The following is a 14,268-nucleotide window of genomic DNA, read 5'->3' on the forward strand; positions in this document are numbered from 1 at the left end:
TACACATTATGAGTCCAAACCCACAGATTTCTCATTACATTTTATGCCAGGCAGTTGCCTTTTAGATCCTGTAGGAAGTAAAAAGTAAAAAATCCCTGTAGGAGTTACAAACCAAAAGTACAGTGGTGCTGGCACTTATATTTAACAGTGTCATTGCCCTTACTGGAGATCTTTATTTCTTCATGTGGCTTCAATCTGTTGTCTATGGTCCTTTCCTTTCAACCTGCAGAACTCCCTTAACACCTCTTGCAGGGCTGTCTAGTGGTAATGAACTCCCTCCACTCTTGTGTATTTGGGAACATCTTAAACTCTCCCTCAATTTTGAAAGGCAGTTTTGCCAGATAGAGAATTCTTGGTCAGCAATTTTTTTGCTTTCAGAACTTTAAATATGTCATCCCACTGCTTTCTTGCCTCCATAGTTTCCAGTGAGAAATATGTACTTACTCTGATTGAGGCACCCTTGCACATGAATGCTTCTTCTCTTTGCAGTTTTCAGAATCTGTTTTTATATTTGGCATCTGACAGTTTGAATATATTATGTCATGACGTGGATCTATTTGAGTTTCCTCTGTTCGGAGTTCATTGAGCATCTTGGATGTGTATATTCATGTATTTTTGTTAAATCGGGGAAGTTTTCAGCTGTTATTTCTTTGAGTATGCTCTCTGCCCCTTTCTTTCTTCTCCTTCAGGGACTCCCACATGTGTATACTGGTGTATTTGGTGGTGTCCCCCAGGTTCCTCAGGCTCTGCTCACTTTCCTTCAAGCTTTCTTTCTTCTGCTCCTCAGACTGGATGATTTCAATGATCTTTCTTCAAGTTCCCTGACTTTCTTCTGCCAGCTCCAATCTGCTGTTAACCCCCTAGGGAATTTTTAATTTCCGTTACTATGGTCTTCAGCTCTGTTTGGCTCCTTGTCCTAATTTCCATCTCTCTATTGATATTCTCTTTGTGTTTATCTGTTGTTTCCTGATTTCATTTAGTTCTTTTCCCATGTTTTCTTTTAGCTCTTTGAGCATATTTAGGACCATTTTTTAAAAAGTCTTTGTCTGGTTTGTCCTAGGCTTGGTCCTCCTCACTAGCGGTTTCTAGTGCCTTAATATTCTCCTTTACCTGGGCCATAACTTCCTGTTTCTTTGTATGTTTTACATTATTTTATTGAAATCTAGACATTTTGATATTTTAATAAAATATTTTATTTCATCACTGGAATTTAGACTCTGAGGTATCTGTTCCTTAACCTTATTATACCCAGCTAGTATTAAAACAGAGCTTTCCTGTTAGCCAGAAGCTAACAAAAAAAAAAAGGGAAAGAGTAAATACCCTTCCCCATCTTTGCAGACTGACCTGTGCGAGTGCTCTCCTTTAGGGCTTACCCATACAATGAGTTTAGAGAATAGCTCCAAGTCAACAGGAGGCCCACCCTGGTCCTTTCTGCACATGCATCTTGTCTTGGGCATTTGCATGGCCCATAAATCCCCCCATTTACAGGGATAGAAATGTCCCCTGTTCCCTAGAAAATAGTTTCCTTATGGTTTGGGGCACTGCACTGTATATCCTACAACCAGCAATCCCTTGCCTCAGGCAGCAAAGTTTGACAGCTCTCCCACAGCATTCTGTAGGAGAGCACTATGTGCCACCTTCTACATACAGGGAAAGTTCTGGAATATTGGGTACTTCAGTCCACCACCAGATTGTGCCAGTCATACAGGCTCTAGGTATGTGCAAGAGGGTTACCCTGCTGCCTCCAGAAGTGGGACCAAGCTGGTGAGGGGATGAGGGAGGGGCAAGCAGGGGCACTTTTAAATAGACTTTCTCTTGATTCAGTACTCATCTTGTTACTGCAATCCTTCAACTGTTTTCCAGAGCTTTGAAAATGATGTTTCTGCCAATTTGCTGGTTGTTCAAAGCTTCTGTGGGAGTTAGAACCCTGAAGCATCTTACTCTGCCATCTTGATCAGGGTGGAGCCCATGCTGGCTTTTGATGATTTTTTATGGATTTGTTGAAAGACACATATGACAGCCCTGGGTTGGTCCTTGAAGCAGCCCCAACACAAACCTGCCTCCATTTCCTCACCAAACACGCTTTCCTGGAAGGCCCCAGGGTCCAGGAAATCATGGCAGCCTCTCGGCTGGTTCTGTCCTCCAGAAGGTTCTGTCTCCATTCCCAAGGCCCAGCCCTGGAAACACTATCATAAGAATGATGATGGATCCAGAGAGAGACCCTTCCCCTTCCACCGCCTCTCAACTTCCCTGGTTGTCTTCCGTTCTGCCTCTGAAGTCCTCCTACCCTCCCTCTTCTCTCACTCTCCTGGGTCAGATGGGAGGGAAGATGAGAAACCAGCCTATCCCTCCCCCAGTTCACAGGTACCCTTTCCCTCACCCACTCAGGTGCCTGGCCCTATTTGGAGAACTTCCCATCCAACTAAAAGAAGGCTGTGGGTGGGGACAGGTGACAAAGGTGAGAGCCTGGGCTTTTCCAGGGCCAGCCTGGTCTTTGAGTCTCAGCTGCTTGCTCTGGGAACAGATAACCCTTCTACCATAAAAGGGCCCTCCCTGCTTCTCGCAATGCCTGAATCCTCCCAGTAGTTCTCCATGCCATGGTGCCAAAAATTGCTTCCCCCAGTCTCTTGGTTATCCTGCAACTCTTGCCCTGACTCCCACCTCAGAAAGAGAGTCAGACACTCTCTCCAACACCCACAGAGGATTCTACAGACTGTACTTGCTCACTTCTTAGAACAAGGAACTCATTACTTATCAGAAACCTCTCCAACTTCTATCAACTCCCCTGAAATCTCTGGTATTTCTCTCCAGTTTCTCCTCCCTCCCACTTTTCCTTCCTAATGCCCCCAGAGAAGTCAACTTCCATGCCAATGACAGCCTTGCTGATGTCTGCAAAGTTCTTATGTAGTCTCCAGCCTGAACCAAATCTCTTTCCTCTTATTACTCTTTGTCAGGCTTCGCTTCTATTCTTCTCATCCTCCAGGTTGCCTCCTCTTGACAACTCTTTTTAAAGCAATCCCAGAACTGTGGGGCCAGATCAGCATTGGTGCATGGAGAAGGATTCTCACCCCTTTTCTCTAAACATTCTCTTGACTTTTGTGCAGCCAAAGTCTATTTGTTTTATTTCATTACTTGCCAAGGCAGGGTGGATTCATTTAGAGCTGGGAGTCCAGTCTCTGGCACATGAGCCATTGTCAGCCAGCACATCCTCACCTTGTACCCTCTGCCACTCTATTTTGAAGTTAGGCAGAGTTTCTCTCCCCAGTGATACTTCACTTTCTTGGTCTCTGCCCATTTTTAGGCTATTGAGATCATTCTAGTCCATGATTTTATTATATAACATTTTCACATTCCCACCTCCACCCCCACCCCAAGCTCTAGGTCATCTGTGGATGTGGTCAGGAAGGACACTTTCAGTGTTGAAATATATAAGCAACATCAGGTTGGAAGAACCTGGGTTTGAGTCCTGGATCCTCCATTTGATCTTAGCCACTCTGAGATTCACTTTCCTCATCCATAAAATGGGAGTCGCAATCCCCATCAGTCAGGAAAATTGAATGAGGGAGTGTGTATAAATGCCTAGCACGGTGTCTTGCACTCATTAACGCGTCCTTAGAATCATTCACCCAAGTTGCTGACAAGCATGCTGAACTCATCGGGGATGAGGACGGTCTCCTGAGGGAGGGGAAATGATGGAGCCCTGCTAACCCATCACTCAGTGCCTGCCCTACCGGACAGCCACACCACCAGCTTCACATCCATAAGGACAGCAGGAAACCTTGTCACATGCTGAAGAGAAATGTCACCAGCATCACATTTGATCTCACTGCAATTTTTCAGAGAAAAAGGAAAAGAGAGAGAGATTGGTCACCATCACTTTATAAGCCAGAATTGCTGAAGTCCCCAGTGAACCTTGTGCTGGGGGCTGCGGAGGAAATGAAGGAAGTGAAGACCTGCTCCCTGGCCTAGGAGTTCATAGGCTGGTTGAGAATACGGTGGGCAGAGCTGGACCAAGAGCCACACCAGGGACCCATCCCAAACACCTTGCCATCCATGGGACCCTGAGTTGCCTGGAGAATGTGACTCCAGTCAGAGATGGCATGCATTGAGTCAGGATACAAGGATGGTCAAGAAAACTGGACATTCAGGCCCTCCCCTTCCCTGCTCTGCTCTGCTTATGGGCTCAGTGCATAATTGGTGGGTTGAATAAGGGGGTAAGGGAGAGACAGGGCAGAAGCTTCCAGACCAATCTTCTCAGAAGATGGGGGCTACTCTTGGGATTCTCCCCATCTCAAAACCAGACAACCCTAATCTAGACCTTCCTTCAGTCAAACCAGATGAATCCATGGCCCATCCATGTATGACTTCATTGACTATTTATTAGATTATTTCCCTGTGCCAGACAGTAAAGCACCTCAACAAATTACTACCACCCATCTTGCTGAGTGTTCTAGTAGATGTAGATGCATAGAACATACAAAGGTCAGAGGAAGAGTTGCAAAGAGACATGGCTTGAGCTCTGCCTCAAAAAATGGCTTGGACACTCTATAAGCCAAACTCAGCATGTACATGCATTACCTTCCCCTTCCATCACCCCCGGCAGGGACATGACTCCCGGGAATGAGCCTCCCTGGTGCCAAGGGATTACTACCATCACCAGCTGGTGAAGCAACTGGGAGAGGACTTTGAATAAAAAGGGGAAATGGCAAATATGGAAGAGTTTATATGGCTAAGAGACTTCAAAATTAGTTGGGAGGTCATCAGAGGAGTTGCGCTTATGTATGTCTCAGCAGGATCCCAGAGACAACCAAGGTGGATACAACCCCAGGTAATGTTGCTCCTGAGGGTTATGGAGACCCACAGGTTCTATGACCATGACAGATGGCTCTGGAGTTTGGTGCCTTGCCGGTGGGCCCTACTTTGGAATTTGTGCTCCTGAATGTGATGGAGTTGAATTCAAATGTGACCTCGCTACACATGCCTCTTCTATCACTTTTACTGAACCTGTAGTTGGTGCTGGGGTTGGTGTATGCTCAGGAGACTTGAATCTCTGGACTGTCCATGGGCCCAGTGGGCCCTGAGCCTCAGCAAAGTTGCAACACCTACTCTCCAGTTTGTTGGACTTACCCAGGTCAGCTGATGGGGAGGTGAGAATGGTCAACCACCACACCAGGGCACTGAGAGAGTCTACGGCTGCAAGCAGAAAAATTGCATCCATCAGCCATGCCATGTGGGATCTAAGCCCCCTTTCGATTTAGAGGTGGAGTGGACATCACCATCCCAAAGTCTACAGGATGGAGGAATATAATACGGATTGGAATGGACTTGCTGATATTCTACTATAGAAATGTTGTGACTCTAATGATGGAAGTGATTGTATCATTGATGTGGAGACAGTGGCCACGGGAGTTGCTGAGGGCAGGGAGAGGGAGGAAGAGGTGATATGGGGCATTTTCAGGACTTGGAGTTGTCTGAATGATATTGCAGGGACAGATGCAGGACATTGTATATCCTGCCATAATCCACTGGATGGACTGGGGGAGAGTGTAAACTATGGTCTATGTGGTGTGGCAGTGCTCCAGGGTGTGTTCACCAAATGCAAGGAATGCAATGAATGTGCCTTGTTGATGAAAGGGAATGTTGATGTGGGAGGAGCAGGGGGTGGGGAATGGGGTATATGGTAACCTCTTATATTTTTTACTGTAATGTTTTTGTGTGATCTATTTATCTTTTAAAAAAAGACAATATTAAAAATAAAAAATAAAAAGAAACATTTATACAAAAATGTAAATATATGAATTAATTTCAGCTACTGAAAAAGCATAGAAATGCAATATATTAATGGAATTTTTTTTTTTAATGGCTTGGAAATTGGCCTGTGCTCCAGGCAGAGGTAACCACGTGGAAGGTCATGGAGGCACGAGAGTGTCTGGGACATGCGGGGAATATGGGGCTGTACTAGGCAATGAGGCTGGCAAGCGAGGTGAAGCCTAGATTATGAAGGGCCTGGATGCCAGGATACAGGATTTGGACTATGTCATAAAGCAGTGGTGAGCTGAGGAAGGTCTCTGAGCAGCAGTAGGATGTGATCTGATCCTTACATCAGAAAGGTCTCTCTACATGTGCATAAGGGGAACCCAGTGAGAAAGCATAAATGCAGAAAGAGGTTTCAGACTAACAAGAGTGAGCCCACAGCTTATCCACTGAGTCACAGGCAGGACTGTATGTAATACTAAATCCCCACCAGGATTTTAAAAATCTTTATCACTGTCTCCCCTTCTCTGACCCCACAACTTGCTTTTGGATTAACCCTCTGACCCCATTTTCTGGGGAGCTAATAATGGCCCCAACGAGGATTAACACTCAGGCCCTGCTCGGCTGGGCGACAGACCCCGCTGCAGCTGCAGGACCATGGGGGGATGCCATAAATGAGGCTTGTGATATGCAGGGAGAAGTAGCAAGCCCTCTTGAAGGGGCCTGTTGTCTGAGCCTCGCCTTTAGCTGAAGAGATAAGAACCTACAACTGCGGCCACAGGAAATGACAAAGCAGTGACTGATCAGGGAGGCCCTGCACAGGGCTCATTACAGCACTTGCCAGTGGGTGAGACACCCTTATCAGGGAGAAAATTGCATCAGGCCTCCTGAATTACTAGCGATTGGAAGCAGATTTCTTGGGATGCACTTTGTTAGATACCTAATGAGGAGGATACAGGCGGGCAGAGCCCAAAGCCAGCAGGCAGGGGACAAATGTCTTTGTTAAACAGAATTTGTCAGTTTCCGCTCCAGGCTCCCTGGGGAGGGTTCAGGGCCAGCTAATTGAATTAAGAGCATGTGTGCTCCAGCTAGAGGATTCAAATAGGGTGGGGCGAGAGGCGAAAGGCGGGTGCTTTCAGCACCAAGGACAGCAGCTGCAGCCTAGCTAGTCTGTAATTGCTGGGGCAGGCTGAAACTGTTGCATTTTGCATGATCAGGGATCTAGGGGCTGGACTGAGTAGGGGGGAGGCAAAGGATGTGGGTTGAGGGGCCACAAGTGACCCAAGAAGCCTCAATCCGTGATGCCATTGGCCCATTCTGTCTTAACAGACTGCTGGCAACGGGGAGGGTTGGGAGGTGTGAGAAGGGGATGTCTTCTCTCCACCATGGCACTCACATGTGGTGTGGGGCAGATGCAGCAGCACAAGATGCCGGGGTGGGGGCGGGGAGGGAGGATGGGCACTGAGTCTGAGCCAGTGCATGGCTGTGCATTGCTTTGAGCTTTTAAAGTCGGTCTCCAATTTTGTCCCTAATGAAGCAGGATGTGCTGCCTCCACGGAACCAGAGAAAAAGGGGCCACTTGTCAGCCACAAGCCACCCCAGCAGGTTAGAGCCTGGGCAGGGCCAGGGTCTGCCAAATAAAGAAGCAAATGAGCAGGCTTTTGAGGTATCCCCCTCCTCACCTGGAGGGGAGGGAAGGGAAGAGCCAGGGAAGACTGAGCCTGAGTAGGGAGGAGTTAGTCTCCTGGTCCCTCTCCCCCATCCTCCACCCTGACCCATCACTTCCAGCATCCTGGCCCCTCCCCCTTCCAGTCCGAGACAAGCCCCTTCTCATGAGGAGCAAGGGGGTGAGGATACAATCTCCTCCCCCCATGAGGAGTCGAGAGACAATTCTGGCTCCAAAGAAGGGAACTGCTTAGGCATAATTTAGGCATTGTGGTCCTCCTGGCACCCTTTACCGCACATGGCAAAGCACCTGCCTCCAGCCTCCCCTGAGAGGTCTGTCCTGTTTGGAGGTCTGAAGCTTTTCCCATAAAGTCAGTGAGGCGTTTCTCCCCATTCCCACCTGCTTCGCCTCTAAACTGGCTCAGAGTTTCAGAGGCTAGAAGGCTTGCTTCCTCCAGAGGGTAGTTATCTCCTGGCTGGCCAGCAGTCTTCCAGACTCCTTGACTTTTCCATCACATGGCAATGCACATGGTGGTGTTCTCTCCTTTTTTTCCGGGTTCCGTTGACTTCCAGCTCCTAGCAGCTCCCTATCGCTTCCCTTTCTGTGTTCAATTTCCTTTGCTTTCAAGGACTTCAGCTGTACTGATTAAGGCCCACCCTCATTCACTTTGGGTACCCCTTAACTAACAGCATCTTCAAAGACCCTACTTACAAATGGTCCACACTCGCAGGACCACGGTTTGAGACCTGAACATGCCTTTTGTGGGGGACATGATCCAGTCCCCAACGGGTGGGTACGGGCCTGGAGCAGCTGTGGGAGCAGATACAAGCCAGGGCCAGCCAGGGGGGGAGCAAGGCGGAATCACTGAATCTGGCAGGGGCTAAAGGAGGGGCAGCAGGGGGTCCGGGAGGGGTGGGATGGGCAGAGCAAAGTCCATAGATATTCTACCTTTCCTTCCTGCCTTCCCAGAACACCTCCTCCTACCAGAGACTGATAGGGGACAGGCACTGATCTGTGCTGAAAGATCAGTCTCACTTTTATTTTAACTTCGTGGTGAAGTTAAATGAATGATACATAGTAAATTTCTGAATATACATGAAAGTACCTGAGGGGTGCCCAGCTGCAATCTGGAGCTTGTAAATGGCAGCTCTGGGTCTCTGAGTTGAGGCTCCTCAGCTGGAGCTGGGGTCACGCAGGGTGGAGACCAGGGCGACAGATTGTGGGGGAGGGGAGTCGTGGTGGCTTGGAGCTTTGTTGTCTCAGAAAAAAAACATATTCTTGATCTTAGTCCATTCCTGTGGGTGTGAACCCACTGTAAGCAGGGCCTTTTGATGACATTACTTTAGTTAAGGGCTGACCCACCTGAACCAGGATGGGTCCTAATCCTGTTACTGGAGGCCTTAGAGAGAAAGTGCAGAGAGAGAAGCCACAGGGAGCCCAGGAGCCGAGGGAGACGACATCATCATGTGCATTGCCACGTAACACGTAACAGAGAAGCCAGAAACCCCAAAGACTGCTGGTCAGCCAGAAGGCACTGATCCCAGGGGGAAGCAAGCCTTCTAGCCTCTGAAACCAGGAGCCAGTAAATTCCTGTTGTTAAGCCATCCCATCATATGGTATTTGTTTTAGCAGCTGGGAAACTAAAACAGAGAACCTCTGCAAGGTGCCCCTGGTTCCTGCTTTCAGAACTGATGGGCGGGGGGTGGGGGGGAGGTGGCGGGGAGACCTCTGGAGACCTCTCCCTTGATTTCATTACTTCTACTTCCTGTTCTAACTGGATTAGATGGCAGTCTATGAAATCCAGGGCATCAAGATCGGCTTTCTGCCTGGAAATGAGGAGAAATGTCATTAAGGTCCTAAACCAGCATCTTTCCCCAAGCCCCAGGGGCCACCCGGTCAATGGGGAGATGGTTTTTGCCCTGGCTGAGTACAGTTATTTCCTTTACTCTCTCCTGCTTCCGTCCATCCATTCATCCTTCCAGTAGCCTTCTGTAGCTCTCCCTCTGCAACCAACCTGGTGTTGAGCTGTTCTGAGCAGGAGACAGGCAATGTGATGCTTTTTCTTATCTAAAATATCCAGGCAACCAGAAAACCTCAAACCCTCTAACTCATATGCTACACAGAGGTGCTGGGTGTGTTGGGGGGGATAGAAGGCTTTATGTCAGTGAGGCACTTCCAAGGGAATCCTGCCTTCCCTGAACCATAGTTACAGAAAGGAGCAGGTGAGAGGTACAGCCAGGCTGGAGATCCAGGAAAGAAGCAGGCCCAGAAGTCTTGGTTGTGAAGTGTGGTAGACGGTCTGCCAAAGTCCAGCCCCAGGTGACCTAATGCCTCATTCTTCTCATGCTGAGTCTTTTATAGCTGCTTTCTCTTTAGAACTCTCTTTCCTTGTACCCATTTGATGCAGGGGGAAATGAGGCCTAGTCTGGACTGGATGATGGTCCCTTACTCTAATTGACACATCCTGGAAAGGCTTCATGTTAACTGAATTTCTGTAAGTCAGCTTGTATTCCAAAAAGGCATAAAGAACTCCTTATTTAAAAGATGCCAGTGGCAAAGTGAAGGGTCCTTGTCTGACTCATCTGGCTCATATGTGTGGACTTTAATGGAGATTTCTCTTAAACGGAAGCCCACCTGTACTCATTGTCTCCCCTGTTTGTTCAGGCTACATGTTCGGTCACCTCTAACACTGAGGACACCTGTCCTGGTTGGCACTGTGCCCATTGCTCTATTTGCTTCTAGCAGAAAATTCGATAATGTCTGCCATGAGGCCAAGAGAATTCCAACATCTGATGCAGGGTGGAAGTGGGTCACCTTGAGGTCGCTACAAGCCCTGGGACTGCATGATTCTTTGAACAATGGGCACCTTTTAGGGCCAGCCAAGATTTCAAACAGATTTAAAGTAATCTCTCCCCAAAGGGAGCATAAGATTTGTCCCTAATCCCAAGGAACTTAAAGTCCTATTAGAAAAATAACAACAGCAAGCAAGCCAAGAATTAGAGAGCAATGTGGGAGTACAGACGGCCAACTGCTGGGCTGTAAGACCCCAGAAGAGCTGCAAGCAAGTATGGGCTGGAGGCCTCAAGGCTTCCTGGGGGGGCAGGGGGGCACTATTTGTGTGAGGCCAGGCTTTAGACAAGCAGCAGTGAGGGTAATGGGTATGCCAAGGCCAGGAGAGGACAGGAAAAAGGACATGGGGGGAGAAGGAGGCCCATCGGATGACACAGAAGAAACCTGATTAAAGGGTGGTGAGATAGGAGGATGATAAAAGAAATGAAATAGGACAAATTAGTACATCCAGCCAAGGGTATCAAAGAAGTGTGGCGATCCTGGAAGCTGTTACTGCCCTGAGTATGGAGCTCATAGATCACATCGTTACTTTAATATTTCTTTGAAATATTTATTGAGTCCCTACAATGAGCCAGGCATTAAGGACAAACAAGTTCCCTGCTTCGATGGAACTTATAGCCCAGTGTGGGCCTTAGAGGAGGGGGACAGACAGTAAACAAGTAAGCCTATTTTTCAAACTTGAGTTAAGTACTATGAACACAATAAAATGGTATAATGTAAGAAGAGAATAAATTCAAGGAGGTGTTCCTTTAGATAGGGTGAGCCTCTATTTCAAAAGGCAGGGCCTCTCTGAAAAGATTACCGATCTGAGGAGCCCTGGATGATGAGAAGAGAACAGCCAGGTAAAGGTCCAGGAGGCTTTCCAGGGAGAGAAGACAGCCAATGCAAAGGCCCTGTGGCAGGAAAGACCTTGGCTTGGAGACACAGCAAAGAGGACAATGGGGTTGGGAGGCACTGGGCAAGGTGGCAGTCGGTAGGAGGCCATGTAGGGCCTCCTGCACCATAGGGGGTGGGGGGAGGGCGGAATAGTCTCAGGGGTGTAGAATAGGCTTGTGCTAGGAAGTGTGAACATGGCCCAGAGAAAGGGCTTATCCTAATCTCAGCACCTTCTTCTCCCAGAGGCCAGAAACCTTCCTGACATTGAGCAACAGCAAACTGCTGCCCACTCTGGACCCTGGAATCCTAGATGAGAAGCTGGGTAGCATCCACGAGTCCTGGTCCAAGTCCTCGGTGAGCTCCACAGCAGACTCCAGCACGCCCGTCTCTTTGGAAGCAGAGGAGGTGCCCGAGACGTCCCGTGAGTCGGTGAGTGCCTCTCGTTAGGGCAGAGAGGGCCAGGGCAGGGAGAGGGCCGCGGGGAGGGCGGCCCCCCGGGGGCCTGCGTCACGCCACAGGGGGCACGTAGACCTCCCCTCTTGGCACACCGTATGTGAGTTACCCCAAGCTAAACTGGTGGAAGTTATGAATTCATTTTACAGAGAGTTTCGTCACCTTATGGCGGAAGCCTCTGTATGATTTCTTTTAAAACAAATTCCTCCAACTTTTGTAAGACAGGGTTCCAATTATTCAAGGAATCATTAACTCAGAACTTCCTTGGGAGCATGTCCATCACGTCATGGGAGGCCCCTGACAGATTATTTTTTACTTATTCAAGGGGAATTGGGGACTTTTTTTTTTTTTTAAGATTTATTTATTTTATTTAATTCCGCCCCCTCTCCTGGTTGTCTGTTCTCTGTGTCTATTTGCTGCGTCTTGTTTCTTTGTCCCCTTCTGTTGTCGTCAGCGGCACAGGAAGTGTGGGCGGCGCCATTCCTGGGCAGGCTGCACTCTCTTTCGCGCTGGGCGGCTCTCCTTATGGGGCACATTCCTTGCTCGTGGGGCTCCCCTACGCGGGGGACACCCCTGTATGGCAGGGCACTCCTTGCGTGCATCAGCACTGCGCATGGGCCAGCTCCACACGGGTCAAGGAGGCCCGGGGTTTGAACCGCAGACCTCCCATGTGGTAGACGGACGCCCTAACCACTGGGCCAAGTCTGTTTCCCAAGAATTGGGGACTTAAAGGAAAGAGGATATCATCTTTGATCACAATCTGTGACCTTATCCATGAAGGCTGAGGTGTCTGCCTGTTGTCACATTGACCAGGTACTCAAGAAGGGTTGGTGAAGGTGACATTCTGGCTGAGGTGGTGCCTTAATTTGGTATTTGGTGAGAGGTCAGTGCCAAGTCCCAGCCCTTGATGCAGAGAGCTAAAGAATAGGCCACCATGTTTTCGGGACTTGGAGTTGTCCTGGGTGGTGCTGCAGGGACAGTTACCGGATATTGTATGTCCTCCCATGGCCCACTGGGTGGAACGTGGGAGAGTGTGGGCTATGGTGTGGACCATTGACCATGAGGTGCAGCAGTGCTCAGAGATGTATTCACTAAATGCAATGAATGTCTCATGATGATGGAGGAGGTTGTTGTTATGAGAGGAGTGGGGTGAGGGGGGTGGGGGGTATATGGGGACCTCATATTTTTTGAATGTAACATTAAAAAAAAAAAGAATATGTAACATTGTTATAAAGATAGTGGTTAACAGAAGTTCTGAGGGGAGGGTAAGGAAATAATAGGTGGAACTTAGGGCATTTTTAGGGTATTGGAATTATGTGTAAATGACAATGAAAACTATATACCTTGGTTAGGAGCAATGTTTCAATATTTATTCAAAAATTGTAACAAAAATACCACACAATTGTAAGATGTTTTTAATAGGGGAATTTATGGGAGGGGAAGGGGTGCATATATAGGAATCCCTTAAATTTTCATGTAACTTTATTGTAATCTAAAACCTTTTTAAAAATAAAGTTTGTTATATAAAAGAGAGAGAAAAAGAGTAGGCCAACAGAGAAGCAGTCCAGCCGAAGTCCCCAGTGGCCATGGGGACCTCGTGCGGCTTCCTCCCTTCTTCCACAGCGAATCCCATGGGGAACGCTGCTCCGGAAGTTCCTGAGAACAGGCCCCAGCCAAGGCCGCCAGCTCACAGGGAAGCCCTGGGCAGCCTCCTCTCAGGACCTAGCCCGCTCTATTGACAGCCTCCCCATTTCCCCCTGGCACTTCTGCACCTTTCTAGAATTTGTCCCATCAGATGATAGGAAGCATATGCCCAAGATACTCTCACGCGGAACACCTCTGCCCACCCCGGAGCAGGACTCTCCCCATCAGGCACCACAGGACTCAAGGGCCATCTTCTGCCACACACTCCTCTCACCTCTGCCCCTTGGGAAAAGAGCTCAGGCGCCGCCTTCCAACCAGCCATCAACAGGTTGACATTAAAGATACAGATCTTGTCTTCAGAAACTTCGGGCAGCATAAATAGACAAAAGCCTGCTGCCCCCCCACAGCCTCCCCATATGGCGGCCCCTTCTTGGACTTCCAAGCTGAGGCAGTGAAGGAGAGAAATGAGAGAGGTGAAATTCCAGGGACAAAAGGAAAAAGAAAAGTGTCATCAGAGGAGAGAGGCATACAGAAAGGGAGGAGAAAGGGGAAGGCATTCCCTCCCCAGTCACATCCCTGGGAGCACTCATGGAACCCCTCTCTCCCCCTCCTCCAGTGCGGCAGCCTGGGGATGGGCCCGCCAAGCCTCATCAGGTTAAGTCCCCACCCTCGCCCAGGATGCAGGAAGTCAGCCCCTGCCTTACACCTCCTCTGGGAACAGGTGCTGTGAACACTGCCTGGCTGGACAAGCTCTCATCTCAGCCACTTGGGCATTGTCCCAAGTGGGACAAAGGCAGGAGCAGTGCCATGCCCGACCCTGGTACTGGGCACGGAGGGGCTTGCTGGTTTGGAGTTTGGTGAAAATTTCTGCTGGGCAAAGAATCCAAGGTCCAAATTGAGGTCAACAAGTCTAAGGGTCTGGACAATTTGAGAGATATTAGTATAGATAATACTGTGATCTGGTTTGGAGGAGTTAGGAAATAGAAAAGATTGGAATGTGTTTGGGTCAGAGCTCTCATTTTGCT

At 48.6% G+C, this 14,268-nt stretch overlaps 1 protein-coding gene across 5 annotated transcripts in view; it reads left to right on the forward strand.

Moving 5' to 3' along the window:
* CCDC33 (coiled-coil domain containing 33) overlaps positions 1–14,268 on the forward strand; it is a 115,386-nt gene that overhangs the window by 59,087 nt on the left and 42,031 nt on the right. For all 5 annotated transcript variants that reach the window (XM_058294481.2, XM_058294480.2, XM_058294483.2 and 2 more), the window contains one exon: positions 11,390–11,575. In XM_058294481.2, coding sequence (XP_058150464.1) covers positions 11,390–11,575 — 186 coding nt within the window. The remainder of the gene's footprint in view (positions 1–11,389; positions 11,576–14,268) is intronic.

Source organism: Dasypus novemcinctus, chromosome 3, assembly GCF_030445035.2.
Source record: "Dasypus novemcinctus isolate mDasNov1 chromosome 3, mDasNov1.1.hap2, whole genome shotgun sequence".
Lineage (NCBI taxonomy): Eukaryota > Metazoa > Chordata > Mammalia > Cingulata > Dasypodidae > Dasypus > Dasypus novemcinctus.